The sequence below is a fragment of the Hetaerina americana genome, unplaced genomic scaffold, assembly GCF_022747635.1.
Source record: "Hetaerina americana unplaced genomic scaffold, ioHetAmer1.1.p SCAF_3, whole genome shotgun sequence".
Lineage (NCBI taxonomy): Eukaryota > Metazoa > Arthropoda > Insecta > Odonata > Calopterygidae > Hetaerina > Hetaerina americana.
This window is the reverse complement of record NW_027286874.1, coordinates 91,682,815-91,706,186: the sequence shown is the minus strand read 5'-3', so window position 1 is coordinate 91,706,186 and position 23,372 is coordinate 91,682,815. Positions and strand designations below refer to the sequence as shown.

General features: G+C 34.1%; 2 protein-coding genes across 2 annotated transcripts in view; one reads left to right on the top strand and one right to left on the bottom strand.

Annotated features, from left to right (window-relative positions):
• Positions 1-4,095, top strand: part of LOC139690464 (collagen alpha-1(II) chain-like) — a 93,256-nt gene extending 89,161 nt beyond the window's left edge. The window contains exons 29-31 of the mRNA XM_071587919.1: positions 454-626; positions 1,129-1,350; positions 2,895-4,095. Coding sequence (XP_071444020.1) covers positions 454-626; positions 1,129-1,350; positions 2,895-3,041 — 542 coding nt within the window. The 3' untranslated portion in view covers positions 3,042-4,095. The remainder of the gene's footprint in view (positions 1-453; positions 627-1,128; positions 1,351-2,894) is intronic.
• A 12,981-nt stretch (positions 4,096-17,076) lies between these two features.
• LOC139690248 (heterogeneous nuclear ribonucleoprotein A1, A2/B1 homolog) lies at positions 17,077-23,054 on the bottom strand. Its single transcript, XM_071587587.1, has 8 exons — positions 22,884-23,054; positions 22,658-22,809; positions 21,159-21,279; positions 20,723-20,933; positions 20,442-20,648; positions 19,499-19,576; positions 19,168-19,426; positions 17,077-18,631 (listed from the first exon to the last, which is right to left on the bottom strand). Exons 1-7 carry the CDS (start codon positions 22,902-22,904, stop codon positions 19,206-19,208), a joined length of 1,011 nt encoding a protein of 336 aa, XP_071443688.1. The 5' UTR covers positions 22,905-23,054; the 3' UTR covers positions 17,077-18,631; positions 19,168-19,205.
• Between the last annotated feature and the right edge of the window lie 318 nt (positions 23,055-23,372).

Genomic DNA, 23,372 nt, shown 5'->3' with positions numbered 1-23,372 from the left:
CTCTATCTTAATAGTGTCTTTACACAGGAAAGGAATATATTTTTGCGACAAATGTTTGACTTCTCTTTAGTTAAGCCATGCATATAAGCCATTTTGTATAAATTGGTTGGGTAACATAGAAGCTGTACAAAGAACTCCTAAAAATTGTTCAACTTTGGATGTGATGCTTATGAATCCATTGTACATTCTTAGTGTTGTTCTCAGTAATTGAATTGGACTAAAAGTGGCAATATGTTCTTTTACCAAGAGGGTTAAATTGATTATAGACAATATACTTTTTTTTTGCATCACTATGGTTGTTTTCCTATAATTAAAAAAATATCTTTATGAATTTCAAGATTTTAGATCCCTCCACTACATACTCTTACCTTACTAGTATACTTACCACTACATACTCTTACCAGCGTATTAATTGAGGCTATGGATATTAAAATTTGTTTTTCAATATGCAAGGTGAATACTGGATTGATCCCAACGAAGGAGATAGCCGTGATGCAATCCTTGTCCACTGTGATATAAAGACACGCTCTACATGTGTTTATGCTCAACCTGAGCAGACAGAAGAAATAACTTATGTCGGAGAAGAGTTAGAAATATGGTTAGGAGAAATGGATGGAGGAATGAAGGTGAGATTTTCCTTTTCTATGTTGGGAGTGAATACTCATATTTTCATGTACAAAAGAATAGTTATTACGATGCATATATGTCTTGTTTATATTTTAATCTCTGCTCTACCACAAAAGGAAAATGATTGAATTCCCATTTAAAAAAATTAAATTGGTGATTAAATATATATATATATACATAGGCATTATCAAGCCATAAAATATAGAATAGTCGGTACCATTTTTTAATACACATTTTTACTTATTTCAACCATAGAGATTTCAGAAATGTTTTCCATAAAGTTAAAGCAGCATAAGTATACAAAAAATAATACGCATTAATATTTTTTAAATGCAAATATTATCATTGAAAAACAATTTTTCCATTAAAGTAGGTTACAGTTGGTTTATGAATGCAAATTATAAAAGATCATGGCAAATACATGAAGAGAATGATGCTATTAGTTTCTTTGTAATGATGAGATATTTCTTGAAGACTTGCCTATTTTTATTCAACCTTTAGTTGACATATAAAGCTGACAGCAACCAAATTGGATTCCTTCAACTGATGTCAAGTAGTGCAACACAGAATATAACTTACCATTGCAAGAATTCTGTGGGTTACTTTGATTCAATTAAGAGAAGCTACAGGAAAGGTTTGAAGTTACTTGCATGGAATGATGCAGAAATTACACCCCGTGGAAATCAGCGTTTCCGATATGAAGTTTTGGAAGATGAATGCAGGGTAAGTGACTAGGCTATGTTCAGTTATTTAATTCCTCTTAATAATTAACATTTTTGTGCACCCAAGGGACATAAAAATGAATGAAATTTTTTTTAAGCATACTTTGTTGAAAACTCCATTTATGTTTTCCCAGGGCAGCAAGGAGTTATTTGAAAAGTTTTGGTACACACAATATTTCCTATAAAAATGCTTGTTCAAATACGGCAGTCAAATTATTATTGCAATGGCTACTATTTAGCTGGGGTTTTCTGCTATCTAGGCACAAGGTAGAAAACATGGCTTTTTTACATAAGACTTTCAGGAAAACACAATATTAACAGTTTTAGCCTTGCTTTAAGGAAAGGTAACTGGATGAAGAATACATTTGAGCAGTTTTTTTACTGCAGGTTCTTTTCCTTGTAAGAAACAGACAAAAAGCTTTAATTTAACTTTGAATCCTTTATTTGCAATACATTTTACATTTATGATACAGAAAAATAATGAACAACATAGGGTTAGGAGTTATCAGAAAAGATTTTTTTTAAAAGTAATTGTTACATACTGCAATCACAGTGCATACTTTTTAACTGCTAGGAACTCTTCCATGGAAATGTATTTCCATAAATACAGGGAAACCTCAAATTTACATTCTTGAACCCAGAATTTATAGCATGGCAATCTGAACTATTGGAATTGCCATGTTTTTGTTTTTTTTCTGGTGGGAGAAGTATCCTTAAATTACTTCTAATGACATGACTTTTAACTGTCCTTGGTTGCATGCAATATCATATTTAAATTGAAATTGTTGTATTGAAATGCACACAAGCGGATGACTCTGTTAAAAGTTACTTTTGCGGCATCTCCCGCAGTTTCTTTGGAATTTGCTTTATAAATGTTGAAAGAAAATAAAAACACTATAAATGAAACAAAACTGAAAATTCCACCAAAAATATACACAGATACCACACTTGATAGGAAGAATGAAAAAAGCTAAGGTAAAAAAATAAATCATTACTCTTTCATTGTAGTTGAATCTAGCAATAAAAAGTAGGCATTGAAGGTGGTTTGAATAAATAACAGTATTTTAAATTATTGCACCTGCTTCTGTGAAAAAATTATAGGTTAATATTCTTAATACTGTAGGAATAATTAAATGTGATTTATTTTATTTGTAAAACCTAAAAATACACTAAAAACATATTTCTACCACACCTTGATTTTTACCAAAATGTAAAATTGAGGTTTCCACGAAGAGCACAAATTTAGCATCACTTAATTATTTATATATTATAATTATTTGTATTTACATGCTATAATGTTTCTGTTATCTTCACACTATTCCTTTTTAGTTTTTATATTATTTCCATATTAATAATTTATTTTGTCATTATAAATCATTTGTTATTCAATAGTTACTAAAATTATGGTGAAATTTACTTTTACAAGAAATTGTATTTATCCCCTTTAAAATTATTATTATTTAGTTGAACTGATATGTTAACAATGATTTGTGTTATTTTGATATAAAAGCTTTATTCTTACCTTTCTTTTTCATTGTGAAATAGTTCAAGCGTCCTGAATGGGCCAAAACCGTCATCAGGTATTCAACAGACAAAGCCTCCCGTCTACCAGTTGTGGATGTTGCTGTGCGAGACATAGGTGAAGAAAGTCAGAGTTTCCGCATTGAAGTAGGACCAGTGTGTTTTACGTGATTCAAATATGGAAGGAGCTCATTTCAAACAGAACACTGCACAATGTGCTGCTCAAGTTGTCAAAACAATTTGATGTCATTGGGTGGCATATGAAGTCAGGCTGACTTGGTGCTGGTATCCAGAAACCGATATATGCATTTCATTTTTATATCTGCCCAAAAGAAAAGGAGAGATGTCTGGACATGGCCAATGCACTGGCAGTGAAAAAAATGAATGTGACACACCTGACTTATCCAAAGATGTGCGATAGTTTGTTCATTTTTCTAAAAGAATATAAAATTGTTATTTTCTTCAATTAGGTCAACCTTGTTAGAAAATTGGTTAACAATACACTCTTCATTTCATCTCTATAGCTGTACATGCCAGTTCTATTTATTTCTAGAATTTAAAAATAATTAAAAAAATAAATCTAATTTGAGCAATAAGCTTCCAAGCCTTTTACTGATGAATATTGCTGCACATAGGAAAAACATTCTTATTGTCAAATCATGAATGTCTTTGTAATAGGGCAGTCTTTTACTCAAGGTGCACATATAAGCCCACATGCATTGGAATATGTTCAAAATTATTGTTCAACACCAAAAATTGCAATATATTTTAATGTATGTCAAAATATTTAATTATTTGCCCCTGGTTAGAAAAATAATCTAGGTTAAATATTTGTAGCCATTATATTTGCAATTCAAAGGTGGCAAGATACATTTTTAATTTCCATAATATTGCATAATAAGACTACATCAAATGGCATTGGCTCAAGAAGTGTTCATTAACATAAGGACATAATGTGTCCATTTGAATGCTTAAAGCGTGTACCTCACATCACTGACAAACGTCACTGCCATCAGAGATATTCTAACCTGAGCTTTCCCATCTAGAATTTACAATGATAACCTAATGAAGTCATATTATAAGTATCACATTACAATAAAGCCTCATTTTATAATTTATGAGCACAAAAAATTGAAATCTTTAAAATATCCAGTTTTGAAATAAATTACAATTAAAAAATATTCTGCATTTGGAAAGTAAAATCATGATGCCATTTTGTCCATCCATAAAAATACTAGGAAAATTGACCTGGCAAGTTTACAATCACAAATATTTAGTGAAGAAAATACTAAAGCGAATGTCTGTGTGCATGAAAAAGTAAATAGAATACTTTTGTTCATTGACTGAAGCCAGTGCAAATACGGAGCAGATATTGTAATAACATCTTATTTAGTTGTCTTGTCCCAATCACCTTATTTTTGGGAATGCCATCTCAGTCCTACGCTTTTGACTTAGTGCTGCTATTTTGCTAGCTAATGTGTCAATGATGACATAAACATTCTAATTTTTACATTAAATTTCATTCACTTTTCAGCGTCAATGAATTACGCACTGTACACAAATCACTTGAGGCCAAAGTTTGATGGTGATTTCAGAATTATGATACAATATATTTATATTGAACGTGTTTGCTTTGGAAGTGTCAAATGAAACTAAATTAATAGACTACAAAAGAATTACAACAATAGAGACTGAGTCAGTATATTGCTAGAATCTATGGTATTTAGTTTTGATATGGAGACATTCAGTATTCCTCAATTACATGAAATACCATTTTGTTTAAATTAATGGTTTCAACCTTCACTTAAAACTTGAGAGGGAATACCATCTTTTACCTCAGAATTTTGCAGATCAGCAGCAAACAACTAAATTCTAAATTTAAACATTTCAATATTTGACCAAACACATGAATTTAGGATCTCCAGGAAACCTACTTTTGCTGAACACATCATTCAAAGTAGTTCTGTCCATTACTTTTTTGGTAAGTAAGCCACCCTCCACCTGATCTATCAACTTTGTCAAACTTCTAATCTGCTCAAAAAACTTCAACAAGGAGCTGGAGGACCTGAAATTTATTGCCACCAATGGTTTTGAATGGATAAAGACTAACTGCTACATTTCTAGGCCTTGGCTCACAATGACTATACACACAGTTTGGGTGATCAATTAATAAAGAAAAACCAACATAAAATGTTCAATCACCTTCTGATCACCAAAGGAGTGGTATTTTACTAATTCCCGACCCTTGCCTGACTTCCATGTAAGGAAAAGATCCGCAAGACAGAACGTGACATCCAAGCAGTAGGTAGTAGTAGTTTTTAAGGGAAGCAACTAACAGGTGAGATCGTTTGAACCATTAAGGAAGGATGGGAAAGGAGGAAAGGCAGACAGAAACCTGGCATTGGTATAAGCCTACTCTTAACAAAAGGCACCCAGGGGTCCGCAGTTACACATCTCATCCAACGGACAGCTTACTCACTTCAAGTGGTCTCCACGAAGCACCATAAGTAGGGATCAATTTACCACTGAAAAATATTGGCCAACTCCAGATATGAGCCTGAACCCTCTTGAGGGGGAGCCAGTATGATAGCCATCCTGATCCCCAACCTACAGCTTCAGCAATTTCTCGCACTTACAGTCGGTGATCCTCCATGACCATTTTATGCACTTTTGCAATAACTTCTAGGATAGTGACATATTTCGGCTGACCACTATGCAGATCATCATCTAAGCTGTTCCAATCAAACTCGTTAGTCCTCTTGGCAACAGTTGCATATGAGGGAACAAAATCCCCCCTGAGTGTTCTGAAAGTCGGCATGAATTTCCTAGGCTCTCATTCCTTTCTTCACAAAGTATTTCATCACTGCTTGAATCTGAATTTTCCCCACACTCAGAAATTACTACAAGTGAACAACAGAGAGGTATTGCACTACAGATCTCTTCCCTAGGCACTGATGCATAATATGTTTACTCATAAATGACTACCTATTACTGGGCGAGAAACTTGTCAGGCTAGCACTGATATCTGGTGGTGATTCTGAGAACCTTTCTTACTACTCTCATATACTGCCTGAATCGAGAGTAACAGCAATAGTGAATACTCCCCTTGCAGGTCTGAAATAATTTATTTGTCAACCCATATAAAAAAACTATTAAATATATCTACACAGTCCAATAGTAATAGAAACTGCAGTTATATATTTGACAATATCAACTCAATATACACATGAAGAACATTGAAATGTCATTCTGTATCATCTAGAAATAACATGGAAGGATGTGCTTAAAAATTTACCAACAGCTTATATAAGAAAATAATAGCTTTTAATTTATACAGCAATAATGTAGCATGTAGCTCAGGCAAAATTATATTGAATTTTCAAAATGAATAAATATGAGGAATAGTGATAAGCATTTGCAATAAAAATATGCAGAATAGAAGGTGATGCGATTCATTTTGGTAATGGCTATTGCATACGAAGCATCAAAATCGGGTTTATATAATTTATGCACCAACCACAAGTTGTGGTATTTTTTTCAACAGAAGCATACACTTGAAAGCATTACCTCACTTTGATAAGATAATTTTGTTATTCCAGTAAACTTATGGTATTTTGTGATTCAAGGTTATTAGAATTAGTTGTAAAACAAATCATTCTCATAATGATTATTAAAGAAAATATTGCAGGATATGCTAAATTACTGATGTCATTTGCACATTTTAATGCCCATGGTGGTCATTGGTAAGCAAAAGGAGCTGTATAACCGACAATGAGCACAAGGTGTATGCCAATGACCCATGCCTCAAAAGTGTGCATGGCTGCTATTCATTTGTTTTGAAAGTTCTTTTGTAGCTTGCTACTCCAGAGCACTAATTTTAGTCAATTTACAGTGAACATATTCACCAGCAACTGCTTACCTCCAAACAGTGTTTAGGAGGCATGCTGCATCATCTATCCTTTGTGCCTGGTGGCAAGCAACATGCCATTCATCATTGAAAAGTATTGCAAGAGAAAAAGGCACCATACAGCATGCACTGCACTGACAATAGGTGCTAAAAAATCCATGTAACTATGGTGGGTCAGCGGATATATTGTAAACTAATAATACATTTTTTTCCATTTCATTATCAAAATGGTTTCAATCCAATTAACTGATAGAGAAATTCATTAAAGCTAAGTGACATTGGGAAGATATAGGATGCCAAAGATTATGCTACGAAAGTATTATATTCAGGCAAAAAGTTTGACATTCAGAGAAAAATTGTGTGCATAATTTCTTAAAATGACCCGTTTGGATTTTTCATTTGCCTACTAATATTTTCTCCGATGAATACAAGTTTCTTAATGTGGACTAGGTGCAAATTCAGATGACTGCTTCAGTATAATCTAAGGTACTAGGTCAAACTTGGCCGACTACTCAGGGCACACTGAACTACACCAATTTTGAGTCAATTTCATGGTATCAAGCTCAATCTTGTGAAATTGCATCTAGGTGTATTAAAAAAACCTGGTAGATTTCACCAAATTAGAATTCAATTAAATCTGATCAATAATTTTTAATGAATTTCAATGGAAACACATGGCATTGAAATGTTTGGGATTTCATTTTTTTAAACAGCAATAATCAAGTGAGTCCCAAGTGGACTAGCTCTTATTCCCTGAAGTGACATTAATCCATGGAACATCTTAAAGAGCAGGACTGAATGATCAGAGAAAATGCCAAATACAGAAAAAATGTACAACGTGATTGCTTAGACAGCATTTTTTTTTACTTTCCTCTTAGGCAAAGCAGTTTAGCCTAAAAGGATGCCACGGCCAAAAAACTTCACATTCATTCCATCCATTCATATTGCGACTATCCAATCAGTTTTAAAAATTATGTTATCCCAAAAACAGCTCATCTGATTTTTATGGCAAGCAAATCATAACTTGTTTTGATCTACATTATGTAGAACATAAACCTTTTTTAAGTTACTAAAAAGAAATATTAATGCTTCAAGAATGAGAAAGGATATTATTTTGGGCAGCATAATGGCATACCAGACTTTGGAGGCCTGTTACTTCATAACTATTTGACACATTGAAATGTGCTTCTCATTACACTTAAGGTGTTTTGAAAATGTATGATATAATTCAACATTATTGCATTTTTCATTATATTGTCGTCTAACCCATTATGAGTTCATATTAACCCTACACATTAAACTGCAGGGGCATAAGACATCTACCAGTGGCCTTTAAAGATTTTTACATGTGCATTACAAAGGGTAAGAGTGAGATTTTTGGTTAGATTTTTTAAACAATGAAAATTAAAGCCAGTTCACAGTGGTAGTTGGCAGCTAATCCATTTGGAGTCGCATTAGTGATGTTCAGACTGTCAAAATTGGCACAGGAATCAACAGAGTAGGCACTAAGACCCTTTTGCTATTTTTATACTTCTTAGGAGCACACTGTCCTAGCCACAGTACCTTCTCTATTTCAGTAGTTGTGATCTGTCCCTTACTCAAGAATAAAGAAGTAAATCAATTGCACAGTGTATAGGGGTGGCTTGAACAATGCAACATTATCATACATACATTTTACCAAGTTAAGATTAGTACCTATTGAACATTAAAGATAACTGAGTGCCATTAAGTGAATGAAAGTATTTCTTTCATCTGAGGTGCTGAGTTGCTTCTTACAGAAATTATGAATTACACATTTATCATTTGACTATTTAGTGTACCTTATTTTCACAGGTAATCCGGAAATGGTTCCAAAGTCACTCAAAATTTCTAATTCAACATGATTTCTTGGCCACATATGGATTTCCAATGAAATATCTTGAACAACTGATTACTACGACTCATTGGATGTTGTACCCATTCCATGGTGGGCAGCAATTAAGAGGGTTTCTTATTTCATGCTTTAATTGATAAAAATTAATTTTCAACATTTTGTGCCATCACCTATACCACCTCATTTCCCCATGTAATCCAATGAACACTACTATATTTAGATGAGCAAATATTTCAGCATATTCCCTAATAGTGCAGATTCATGACTAGAAAATGAATTCATAAAAATGGAACTGCATATTTTATGGCTAACCTATTTGGGTAGTAATAGAGAGTTTACCTTGCCTAGTCTTTTGGAGTCCTACCAGTAATTGACTTTTCCAAGCATTTAATTGAATGTCAATTTTGCTTAGAAACATTGTGGCATTTTTATTGCTGCCATTTAGGTAATACAAATCAGTGGATACTTATTATGGCAGTAGGAAGGAAGTAGGAAGTTACCCAGACCCTGCCAGGTTACTGATATTCCCTTGAAGATTAACAAAAAAAATAATTTTAAAATGCCTTTTGTTAATATAGAGAGTTGAGTTAATGCCAAAGTTAGAGAAGGCTGGAGTTATTTTGAAATTTCCAACATTTCTACTGATCAGAATAGTACATTTCGGTATTAAAATGAACATTTAATTCTCATATGAATGCAGATGACCCATTGTAGTTTTGTTTATTACTAGAGCTAACATTTTTGAATACTATTCAATTACAGTTGGACAAGAGGCATTTCATCTACAATCAACTTCCGTCCACATCAATGTTTTAAAATTATGATCCCCTAAGTCAAACCTACGGATAAATGATGCCATGTAATAAATGCTACATGTGAATCATCATCCATTCAGTTTAGTAACCATTGAGACGCTGGGAGGCATGAAGCAGCTTGCCATTCGCAAAAAGGAATTTTATGAAAATGCCTTGCATATGGGATAAATTTATGTCTGCCAACTCAAAAATGCATATTATTTCAGAATCAGTATTAGAATTTGAAAGGAGTAGAATTAAGCACTTGAATAAGTGGTATAACATCCAGTTGTTAAATAAACCGAGGTGCAGATTCATTGATGGCCACATGGTTTATACACGAACAAGCCACATTCAGTCAAAATCAGTGTGATTTTATTCCACAGTTTTTATGGTTTAATCACACTCTTGGGAAGCTCACCTTAAATGAACCAGAAAACCATGGACTGGAGCTGTTGGCAGCATTGCTTTCTTGACATATTTAGTGAACTCCATAAGGATGTGACAGTAGCCACCCATGATTGGTAGTGGCATCCTGCAAAAATCACACAAACAACTCTTCAACACAGATGATGATGCCTCTTCACATGCATAAGTTTTCATCAGACAAAGCAGATATTGGTGCAGGTGACTGATGATGACAAGAATGCCTATCCTTGAAAATCCTCTTTATCAAATCCATTTGATATTGGGGTTAGTAAAACAAATCCCACAACTAATGTGTTTTCTTATAATGTACTGTTTAGAACTAAACCATCTATCTTTAGATGCAATTCTTTTAGGATATAATGCCCTTGTCTACACAGCAGGTTTTCATTTTTTTTTAAGTTTTGGTCATACCACAAAGCTTTGTTTTTCCAAACAGCCTATTCCCAATTTTATCAGATATGATAATTTGAATAGGCCCAATAAGATAAGCAGATATGGAAGATTTAATCATGATCAATACTATTACTAATTGTGGGCCAAATTAGTCTATTACTGTTCTACCTCTATCCCATTTTAATTGGTCCATTCAATTTTATTTATTCAAGGTATTGTTACAATGCAAATAAGGAGTTATGACCAATACAGCATTAGGTGGTTCTTCACCAATCTGAATTTAAAATATAAAATTACTTCTGAATGTGCATTCTCTGCAATATAGACACCTACCCGAGGGTATGTAAGAAATGACTTCTTGCACTGTTTCCCATTATAAAACTTTATATTGCAGCATATTTTTCAACTAACTGCATCATCATAACATATATTGTACTTGGTAGTCTGTGTGCCCCTGCACAAAACCATACTATGCATGACAATTCTCATCATTCTGGGTACATCATGGGCTGAACAACAAGTTTACATAGCATCCACTATACTACCTGACTGCTTCAGTTCTTAACTTACTATCTCCAGCTATTATCAAACTGATAAGGGAGAATTTTTCCACTTCGTCACTCCTGCTTATCTTCTTCCAATGGGAGACATTTACAGTCTTAGAAGAAAACAATATAGCTTTAAGAGCATGCTTCCCAATAGATTGGTTAAAAAGAGGACATCTTTTTATTTTCTTAAATGATACTTCGGCTGCAATTTTTTCTTTGTAATTTTTACATCCCTGCAATCATTGAAAATGTAAAAATAATTCTTGAGAAAAACATTCTTGCCCAAAACATCTGTGAATGACAGCACAACTACCAAAAGCCCGATGGATACTTCATTTTGCCCGTGCAGTCAAGTTAAAGCTTATGAAAAAACAATTCATTTATGTAGTTGAAACAAATATCCGATGGAACGAAACATAATTACAAGCAGATGACGTAGTTAAATGGCGAAGATAGACTGCAAGTGATTAAGCAACAATGTTGAGTGTGAACTAGGAGCAATTTTCTTCTAGGACAAATAACATTAGGAGCTATCTAATGGCAAAAAATTCAATAAAGCAATTAAGTTATAATAGTGGAAGTACATGTTCACCAAAGACGCAATCTCGATAAGTTCATTATGCATTAATCTGCATGGTTACATGATTTCAAAAATGAATTATAGTAATTTATGCAGGTAATCAGGATATATTTTAAGTTCTTAAGCAAGAATTACTGGAGGGCCACACAAATTTTATACAACAGAATTAAGGAAAAACATGTGTCAAATTAAATGAACTTCTATACAGCAATCTGCCCAGGGACTGCGGTAATGCCCTCCAAATCATGATGCTCCATTATTGTTTTAATAACTAAGAATGACTTCAGCTGACTTAAAAATCAAAGATGTGACATCTTTCCTGAGAATAGTAAGTTTGCTAATGACTGATTGAAGACCAAGGGTTGTCTTCTAAGAAATTATCATAAGGAATTATTTACATTTTCCACCACAAAATAACTCTTGCAAACGCATTTCAACTCCAAATAGTGTGGAAAAAAAGAGCAATTCCAGATGGGCATCTGATAGCTTTCTAAGAGGGTAGTTAGAAAGGTTCTTAGAATCACCACCAAATGTCAGCGCTAGCGCAACAACTTTCCCACATAGTAATGGGTACCCCTTTATGAGTAACCACAAAATGCATCAGTTCCTTGGGAAGAGATCTGTGGTGCCGATGCCTTTCTGTTGTTGTTCCCATTAATTGATTTGTGAAGATGGAAAAAATTGAGATTCGAGCATTGATTAAGTATTATGTAACGAAAGGTATGAAAGCAAAGAAAATTCATGCTGACTTTCAGAAAACTCCGGGAGACTGCTCCTACACATCTAACTGTTGCCAAGTGGACAAACAAGTTTCACTTTGGTCAAGACAGCTTAGATGATGATCCTCTTAGGGGTCACCCAAAATGTGCAACTATCACAGAAATTATTACAAAAGTGCATAAAATTGTCCTGGATCATCACTGATTGAAAATGCGATAATCGCTGAAGCTGAAGGAATGTTATCTGAACAGGTATATCATATTTTAGCAATGGAATTGGTTTTGAGAAAATTATCTGCCCAATGAGTGCCGTGAATCTTAATGCAAGATCACACATCAGATTGGTTATTTCCAAACAATGTTTGACCTGTTTTAAGAGCAACCAACAAGATTTTATGCACTGGTTTGTGACCACAGATGAAACTTGGGTCCACTTCAATACCCCAGAGACAAAACAGCAGTGGGAACAAGTTGATTCACCTGCACCAAAGAAAGCAAAGGCAATATGGTCGGCCAGAAAGTTATGGCATCAGTTTCCTGGGATGCGAAAGGGATTCTGCTGATAGATTATCTTTCCACTGGTCAAACAATTACTGGGCAATACTACACTAACCTCCAGGACCAACTACAGCAAAAGATACACAAAAAGGATTGTGTTTAGCAAGAAAGGAAGACATCTTTAATCAAGATACAACATGCCTCCACACAAGTGCCATGGAAAAAATATGCGAACTAAGATACGAATTGTTGCCACACCCGATTACTGGCCTGGTTTGGCTTCATCAGATTTCCATCTCTTCCCCAGGTTTGAAATTTTCCTCAGAGGACGGAGATTCTCTTCAAACAAAGAACTAACATATTACGTAGACTGGTATTTTGCCGGCCTGAATGAATCTAATTTTTGAGATGGGATCAAGACATTGGAATATAGCTGGACCAAGTGCATTAGTGTACACGGAGACTACATTGAAAAATAAAAAGTTAAACTGACGTAAGTTGTTTATTTCTATTCCATTCCAAGAACCTTTCTAATTACACATGTGTATTAAGGAGGGATCTATAACAGAGGGCCGAGGATAAACTTGTTTCCTCCACCTTCATATGAGATCAATCGTGGTTCATGACCATCAACCTGGTTAACCCTATTGTACATGTTAATATGTACTTCCCAGTATTCTCTGCAGTGTTTTAACTAAACAGGAGGTTCTACCTGTACCTTTATCAATTTGCATTGCATGTCTTGCCATTTCTGCTGCCTCTTGCATAGCAATCACTCTAATTTTAACATTCAAATTTTGGGGGTTTTGATCAAGATAAGTGATTTTTGTAAGTAAAATTTATAACCATTTACATTTAATCTCACTTACTTCCTAACAAATATCATGATGACACGAAACAGAAGTAACACAGGATGGCAACTGTTAATGCAAAGCTTCAGCTCCAGTCAACCATAAAGTAAATCCTGATCATAGTACCTATAATGTTAAATTAGCTTCTTGTGATCAGAGTGGCAGCATCATCATCGCATAACACAAGCCTCATTTCATAGTCCATGAACATCTTAGAGTCACTTTCAAATTCACTATCAATAGGCAGACGTTCAAGCAGTTGATAATAGATTTTTTTTTAAATAATCAAGTTAATCATTTGATAGTTTCAATGGTTCCTAATAACAAATAAGACTGAAATGACCCAATCATTTTCTTTCTTTCCATTGTTAACAATATTTTCTTTCAACATTAGGAGCTTGATAGATTATATTATTTATTTGCAGGGTTCACAGGTACCTGCTAAGTGCATTATCATGAAGTTGTTCCTTTAGCCATTATTATTTTTTTCTTGATTTGTGAACTATGATGAAGTCATGACAATATTGTTCCGATAAGGAAGGAGAAAATTATTTACTTTTACATATATTATGCATCAAAGATACAAAAATGATTAGGACTTTATGAAATATTTTCTTTCCGTATGGCCTTATTTTATTTTTTACATAAAAAATTTCAGGTTTGTGAACAACAATCTAACCCTAGAGGTTTGAGTACCACCTCGGAGTTCTTCAACGAAATCACTTATCTAATAATTTCGAATGTGATATCAGGTTTTCATTATTTTCTTTTTCAGGACTTCGCACGAAATATAAGAATTTGCAACGAAGACCTCTCAAGCCCCAGGAAAATAATTCATGTTAACATTTTAGTCTTCCTTATAAAACAGTACATGTTTGCATATTGATCAGCTATATCAACTCCCTCCACAAAATTTGAAAAATATTTCTCTCTCAAGACCACACACTATCTCTTCCACAGACTGTATGTTCCATGCATTGAGTATTTGACTTTTCTCTTGTCTATCAATGCAAGAAGGATCAATATTTATTCCTCTAAGCCACTATCTCTCCTCCCTTTAGTTTACGGTCTTTGATTAATTTGATTTTTTTCTTATTGGGCAATACTGTCCTTGCCTAGTGTGTTTTCTACTTGAATAATTCTCTTAAAGAGAGACACTAGTGTAATACCTATCAGTGAAGGAATGATAGTGTTGAGCATAAGGTAGAGAGTTTTAAAAACCATCATGAAGTTCTAGAATTATTACGCTAGTTCAACAAAACTAGAGTTTCATTTTATTTAAACTACCTAAAATCTCTATGCAACAGTGATTCTCCATTACTCTCAAGACAGATTAGTAATATTACTTACTCCCATACACCATCAAGACTGAGATTCTAATATGTAGGACAATTTGATTCCAGGGAATTTCAGAATGTGGTAAAAATACTAGCAAGACTACATAAGCCCCCTATAGTGTAACAAGGCAAAGACCCTAATTCTTGTAATCAAGTCTTTTTTGAAACTGGACAATGGCCTCAAAGCTTGCCAAAATTTTTGCATAAAAATATTCTGGTTCATTCAGAATACTTTAGCATAAGGGATGGTTATGTCTACTACTGATTACAATATCTCTTGTCTGTACCAGAATTTTGGTATTTTTAACCAAGAATTTCCATGCATTGGCTGAAATGAGCAATAGTATCAGGTTTGTAACTACCCAATGAAGTCGTCGCAAGAAAAACCTGGCAATATGACATTTAACATTTTCACCACTGTTGTCATTAAGGGATAGGGGATTTATTCAATTATTGTCATTTGAATGATGGAAGGATTTCATACTCAAAGCTGCTAAAGTGATGTTCCCAAAATGTCACTCGGGCTGGCCAGTTAAAATGCAAACCTTTAAGGCAGATTGACAAATGAGGCATTTCTAATATTCGCCCATTTGGCAGTACATAAGAAAATCCCAATGGCACAAAAGTATTCTGTTCACTCTCAGTAATGAGGGTGATATGATCACAAAAGACCCAATAGAAACATTAGTATACACACTATTTTCATGGATTTCCAGTTTTTAACTAGTTTCTCCTAATCATGGAGGGTCCCACAAGAATGTTCTAGCATGAAAATATTTACTTCAATGATGGATAAAATTGTCAATCCTAAACTTGTCCGTTGCACCATACCATTTAACCATCAAATGGTTTTCATGATTTAGTAGTCCTAGGTTTATATTCTTATTTTCAATTAATTTCATATTGTACTTCGCAGTATAAACAACTCCCACAAGAAGATGATCAAACAATTGAAAATGTTACAAATCAGTAGTATTTACCCATTTTTTATACACAAAAGGCATGCTTTTTTAACCCTGATAACTATATTGTACAATTCATTATCCCTTGATCAAAATTTCCTCCGTACAGAACTCATAAAATAGCATGACTTGTTTCGTAGTCAATACAAACTCAATGCTCCTTTTCTTTCATTGCAGCAATGAATACCATAGTGAAAACTACAGCTTGGGGCATCATTATGACTAATAACTTGGAATGAAATATTTCTACTTAATCTCCCATTCACAAAATATATGGGCCTTTATTGGTCATGAATTATTCAGCACTTTTTCAATTTAGGCTGATATTGAATGAGTACTAAGACATAAAACAACTGACGTCACCAAAGTTCTATTTTTTTCCGCCACTTCAATACCATTGATTTCGGTATTTAAATGAATTTCACCTATTCATGTTCAAGGCTTGGTTATAAAGCAATTTGAAGACATTCCTGTGCCCTTTCTCAAAAAATAATACTAATTAAGTCTTGGTACGCCATCTTCCATCCCATTTTTGACTATTTTCCCAACCTTTTTTGCAGCTACCTCCGTACATTTTGGGCTTTTGAACTGCTAATAATTAGAGCTGACTATAATTGCTCAGCATTTCTCTCCCAAGACTGATATCTGCCCACAAAATACGACATAAGGGAAAGTCAAATCATTTATTCTTTGAAGATTACTCCAACAATATTCTGTGCCAGAGTAAACTAATTTAAGCTGTGTCTATTTCGCATTTGATTTTTACTATGTGCAGCATTTTTTCTTAGTATCTATTCACCTAAGATTGTTCAAATTAATAATGTGCCATGATAACTTGGACAAATTGGAATGTCTAAGAAATTTTCTGACATAAACTGCTACTAGAATCACCTAAAATGTTACCTACCTTTTTAGCAGAATTCCATTACATTAAAAAGTACTTCCTGGCCCTCAATTTACACTGAAGGTAAAAATTTGAATTACTCTATGATTTTACAAATTTTAAACAGTAATTCTTTCCCTACAATAAAACAAAACACTAACAGTTCTCTCTACAAAGAGAAACTAAAAAACTGAATAACATCAACATTCCCTTGACTGACATTCTCATACCATTGCTTGAAATCAACTAATCACATTTACCTGCAAGGTGAACATTCAGGCTTTCACATTCCTTCAAATCAAACCCTCAAGTGATTACCCCATCACAAGAAGTATAAACTAGACGCGCATGTTTCATTTAAAGAATAAAATCAATTGACTGCTTCATAGAATTTTACATTAAAACAGACATTAAAACACATTTATGCTGGAAAATAAAAATTATTTTATTTCCTACATTGATGGAATCTATCCTAAAGCAATTACAAAGCTGGTCCAAATGTTGTAACTGTGTTATTTCACAATACATATCCATATCAACATGAAACACATATCAAGCCTCAAAGGGAACGTAAAAAGCATACTTTAATATGGCCATCAGCCAATTCCAACCCATTAAAAGGTGACAAATACCCACATTTTGATTACAATATCTTCCAGTATACATAGTGTGACACTAACCTGGATGGGCATATTAACTATCAATAGTGACAATTAACTGGGGAAAATTAATGAATTTGGAATTGAAAGGCCCAGTCCGTACATCTGGTATAAATTGCTACCACTATATAATGGCTCAGACTAAAAATTTGCAAAACAAAGTATCCATGCAAATTTACATACATCCTCAAGGTTGATTAACACAACAGTGTAAGATCTACATGTTCAGCATAAGTGTGATTGATAATAAGAGAAGCTGTTATTGTATAAAATGATAAATCAAAGTTTATCACAAAACAAGTCTAACAATAATTCACATTTTCAATATGTAGTTGTGCCTAATTCAATATTGTATGTATTAAAATACCACATTTTCCTTATTCCAAAACTTTTAGATAATCATCTCATTGAACATCAGGAGACATTACCTTGTTGATCAACTCAAAAATACTATTTGAATGTTTTGGCATAAATCTTCTTACATCACAACATCAACCTGTTTCTAGGTACTGCTGGTGATTAATATTTTACCATCTGTTCACATATCTCCCCAATCACACTCAATTGATTGCTAGTTTGCACTAATGAAAATTGATAAAGCAATATAGAACGATAAAATAAATTGCTTAAACTACACAGACTCATCAAAACACACACACACAAGTGAGATGCATATGATTTTAGTTAACACTAATATTCAAAACTTCTATTTCATGGAAAATTTACAAATATTGCTAATCTAACCCAAGTATATGCATTTCTTTCTTTGTTAAAAGTAAAAGTTATTACCAGCAAGTTTAAAAGAATGAAAATGCATCCTTTAATGATTTACAAACAGTATATTGAACTAAGTTTGGGTAGCTAAATTAGATGCATGTGGTATTTGAATAAATACAGAAAATCAGGGAAAAGTTAAATCACTTAAATTTCCTTTCAAAACTTCCTTGAAATGTATGGCTATAGTGGTACATGGTAGCTAACAGTGTACATTTGTTACAATTATTTCTTGGAATTCATAATCAGAATAACTACTTAATACCCTACCGTCACTGACAACTTAGAATATGAAAAACAATGACTTGTCCAAGCACACGAGATATCATGCACCATGTTGAAATTGTGGAAATTCTCCTACACATTTTAACAGACGCTAACCACTCCCCATCTTCATCAATTCCTAAGGCAGACACCTATGGTAGATCCTACTCCCAGTCTCAGGCCCGCCGCCATGGTATCTAGCACTCACTGGCTATCCTGATGTTAGACTAGCCCTCCTTGTTAACCTGCCCACCCTGACCCCTCTTGTATATTGAGTAATTGAAAGGTACCTAAAGTTCAAAAATGTACAAAAAAAGGTTAGTAAATTAGCAAAGCAGCACCATATTCACTATAATTTCACACAATTGCAAAATCTCTGCCAAAATGGCAATGACATGATATCGATAATAACCAGCTGTTCGCATTTCTGATGTGAATTAATTAGTAATTCTAATCCATGCAGGGAGGACTATTCCAGTACTAATACTTCCAAAATGACTTTTCCTCCCAGCACTGAAACTTCACCTAACGCTAAAAATTGACCAGAGGGGATCCGTTATATATTTGTCCAAATCTATTAAAAATTAAAATGCTATCAAGGGCATTTAATTTTTGTAGTAATTGAACACTGGTAAACACTGCAGAGCAAATTTTAATTGAGGCTACTGGCAAATGTTAACTAGGTATAACTACCCCATATAACACAAACTAATCCCATGAAAATGGACAAATTGTGTTTACAAATTATAATAGTTTCCACGTGTAAAAACTCCTACAAGTCTTGGAGTGTTATTACCTTTCATGAAGCAAAACTCTTTATACATACCTCAGAGGAACAATAAGTTAGTTCATACTGGTTCTACCTTAGAACCTTCTGCCGCCTCCATAGCCACCTCCACCACCCCCACCAATTGGTGGATATGGGCCAGGCTCCCCTCCACGTCTTCCCACTGGCCCACGCCAGTCACGTGGTCCCCCAGAATATGGGGCTGCACGGACACCAACAGGACCACCTCTAAGTGGCCCACCACCATGACCTTGTCGGTAATTACTGCCAAAGTCATCATTGCACCAATTTCCCCCACCTAGAGATGGTAAAATTAAGAAATTATCTTTTTTCTTTTAAAAGGCAAATTTAAAATAACAAAAGAACTTACTCCCTAGACGACCACCACCATTTCCCCAAGGACTCTCATTGCTCCAGTCACCACCCCGGCTTTCCCAAGGGCCATCGCCTAAAATTTAAAAAGGCATTGCAAAATTAGAAACAAATGCAAAGGAGCAAAAATGCTCAAAATCACAGAAAAAGAGCAGTTTTGGTTTCCGAGGGGTCTACTCTTTAGTGACCTTACTAATGTAGTATTTTAAACCAAAGGAAGCTTCAACACAATATTTTAAAAATTTGAGTAGCATGATTATAGAAAATGGGATGGTTAATTTCGGCTTTGTCATCTTCTTAAAAATTGAAAATTTGTGAAATGGTACCACTACTAAAAGACTATAAGGAATAATTGTTCAACATGTGGTTTTATTGTAGACACCTAACACAACCAATGTGGTGCATTGACATTGGAATAAAAACTCGAACAAAATGAACAAATTTTGAAGAGCCTTGTCTATGAACTTTGTTTTAATGCTCCACCATGTGATAGTAGAATGAAATAAATGAGGGGAAATGGAATGGCCAAATTACTGTCAAATACAAAATTCAAGGCTAATTGACAGACACTGGCTACCCTGCAAATGAATTATCAAAATAAGTCAATTATTTTACATTTATTCCTGTTGTGAAAGAGAGATATCCTTGAAAAATGCTACAGATGAATTTTACTTATTATACAATCAAGACTTATGACGTGTGAGTTTTCTTATACCAAACCTTGCTGGGAAACAAATGGTTCCACATGGAGAGAAACTCATCCTCATACCCATACACAAGAATTTTACTCACCTTCAGCCTCATCATAAAACTAACCGTTGGGTTGACCATAGCAGTTCGTGCACACCATTTAAGTATTCCCTAGGATTTAGTTATTGTAAATTTACCATGTTTATCTATAGACTAAAGTAATGGAAAGTTACAACAGGATAAGTCATTACCTCCCCAGCCATGTCCATTGCCATGACCATGTCCACCTCCAACATTCCAATCACCACCACCACCTCTTCCACCCCATGGCCCACTTCTAGGCGATGCAGGCCCTTGATTTTGTGATCCAGGGGAATTTCGCATGCCTGCCATTTCCGCCTTACTCAATGCTTTCTTCACATCAATCCTCCTATTATTAATTGAGTGGCTCCGTTGCACTATAAATGATCAAATCCACTAAATAGGAAATTCATATCAGGGAAAAACCTCAATAAAAAATTAAAATACTCACACACAATTTTGTCCACTGGATCATAGTCATCAAATTCAACAAAGGCAAAGCCTCTTTTCTTCCCCGTTTCTTTTTCTGTGACTATACTTACTGAAGTAATATGACCAAACTCCTTGAAGTATTCCTTCAAGTCGTTTTCAGAAATGTCATCTTTTAATCCACCTACAAATAACTTTTTAACAGTTGCTCCGGATTCTGGCTTACCAATATCCTGAATGTGTTAACAAAATGCATTTAATCACCTTAAGGCTTCCATAATATATTCCTATGCAGTAATACTCAACAAATGAATACATTGATATTCATCAATGTCATGGATAATGACATTGATATTTTAGTTTTGGCTGAATTAAATAATCTTAAAAATTGGATCATACCAACACTATTTAAAGATAAGAGAAAAATTTAATCCTTTGAGTTTATAATAATGACTTACCTGCCGTGGCACTGCTCTCTTGGGTTCAACTACTCTCCCATCAACACGATGAGGTCTTGCAGCTTGAGCATCATCAACCATGTGAGAACGACAGTAAGTTATGAATCCAAATCCTCTAGACCTATAAATGGAATATCATTTAATTTCTAATAAACATATTTTTCACTCCCAGAAACATCAGCATATTCAACAAACAGAACTATTAATACCTATTGAGTAATGGTCTGGCATTATGTCAACAATATTAGTTCTGGGCATGGTGGTTCACAAGGGTAGGTCTCTGGACTATGGTATCTCTATTCATGCATATAGAAATGGGATACATTACATGAACTCAGATGAAGGAACACTAGGACTTGTCTGACAGTTCCTACGTTGACCAGCATGAACTCCATAAATCTGGTCTAAAAAAATGCTCAGCCATTACAATAGCTTTCATTGACTATTTAACCATTAACACAATTACTCAATTATCAACTACATTTACTTGCAACATCATGGCAATAACACCTTAAAAGAGTAGCTGTATCAGCCCAGATATAGCATAGTGTGCAAATGTTAGTAACATGCAAGTAATATTAGTATTAGACATATTACTAGTAATAACCTAAACGATGCAAAGAAATTTAGAGATGAATACTGTTTGCATATGATCAGCCGTATAGAGAAGCGTTCAAATAATTTATTTGGAAAAAAATAAACGCATTGGACAAATTATTTTCAAATCAGGAAAATTTCAGTCAAGGATTTGACGGTTTACATTTAATATCAGGCAGCTATTAAAAGTATGCCAGATGAATTTCAACTGAATTCTTCCATTGTTTCATCTAATTGAGTAAATAACTAAACTACGAGGACTGAGGAAAAACATTTTTAGCATGCGGCCGAAAATCAGCAAACATGGCACGATTCCTAAATCCAGTACAGAAAGCAGGATGCACAAATTAAATTTCTCTAAACCTATCAGGGCTGGGAGCATCAATCTTGTTTTGTTCCATTGATTCTGCACTTTCTTTATATTACCAGAAAGAAAGTTGACTCTTTAAGACTGAGCGAGAAATAGGGTTTGTAGAATTGAATTTGTAATCTTCTCAAAATTTTGTACTACGTTAATTCAACGATGGTGAATCAGTCGAAAAACTATCTTGTTTAACTTTTTCATAAGTAAACGAAGGAGATTCTATCTTAAATAATAGAAAATCTATCAATACACAACTACAATCCACGACTATCAATATAACTACATACAACACTAAGTTTCAATGTTAACCATTACGACCTTTCTAAGAGGTTTCCTGCCACCTTTTGCTACAGATGCCAAGAAATGTTAAAGCGGAAATGAAATTCTGGATCATTTCAAAAAGCGATCACAATACTTTGAATTCGCATGGGATGCTATGATCATTCGTCTCAATGAATGGGTGCAGAACACTTGAATGCAGGGTACAGAGTGCTTGGGTGCAGAGTACTTGAATGAGACAATATTTACAAGTTTTTACCTTTTGGTTTTCGGGTCTTTCATTACAACCACATCTACTATTTCACCCCATTGAGAGAAATGCTTTTTCAGAGATTCATCTGTGGTTCGGTAATCTAAACCCCCGATGAATAGCTTCCGGAATTGCTCCGGTTCCGATTTCCCATTTCGGTTCTAGAACAAGAAGAGAATTAAATGAGAGCGTGTTTTTACCTGTCAAGAGAACTAGGAAATTGAAAAAAACTTACGTCTTGCTCGGTCTTAACCATTTCTGATTAGTAAAACTATCTTAGCTCCCTGCAGCACTCAATACGCAGCTTCCAAGAGCAATAATTCTGACGCAGACAGCCCTCGATTCACACTAAACAAAATGGCCGATGAAACTGCCTCATAACTTCAAGGTATTATCAACGCGATTATGATTATTTGGACTTCAATAGTGACAATATTTACATGATTTAACTAGTAATTTTAAAGCAAAATGAAAATCCGGTAATTTATAAGGGTTAGTTACATTTGATACAAGGTTGTAAATGGTATAGATAAGGTAAAATTTATTTTTGGTACTGCGATAGTCATTAAACAATGTCACTTAGATCAATTTAGAATATTTTATCCATTAATAGTGATAAGATGCTGATAATAAATCCTTAAAAAATATTTGAATGAAATTTTTAGTTTGGTAATACGATTATTTTATTTTAAACATCGTATTGCATTTTGGCGCCTACACACTG

What these genes read in the sequence shown, in the direction of transcription:
- LOC139690248 (XM_071587587.1), bottom strand. Translation starts at nt 22,904, where the DNA reads ATGGTTAAGACCGAGCAAGAC. An exon ending in TGGTTAAGACCGAGCAAGAC is followed by an intron (nt 22,810 to 22,883) that starts GTAAGTTTTTTT and finishes TTCTTGTTCTAG; the next exon opens with AACCGAAATGGGAAATCGGA. An exon ending in CAATGGACATGGCTGGGGAG is followed by an intron (nt 19,577 to 20,441) that starts GTAATGACTTAT and finishes TTTAAATTTTAG; the next exon opens with GCGATGGCCCTTGGGAAAGC.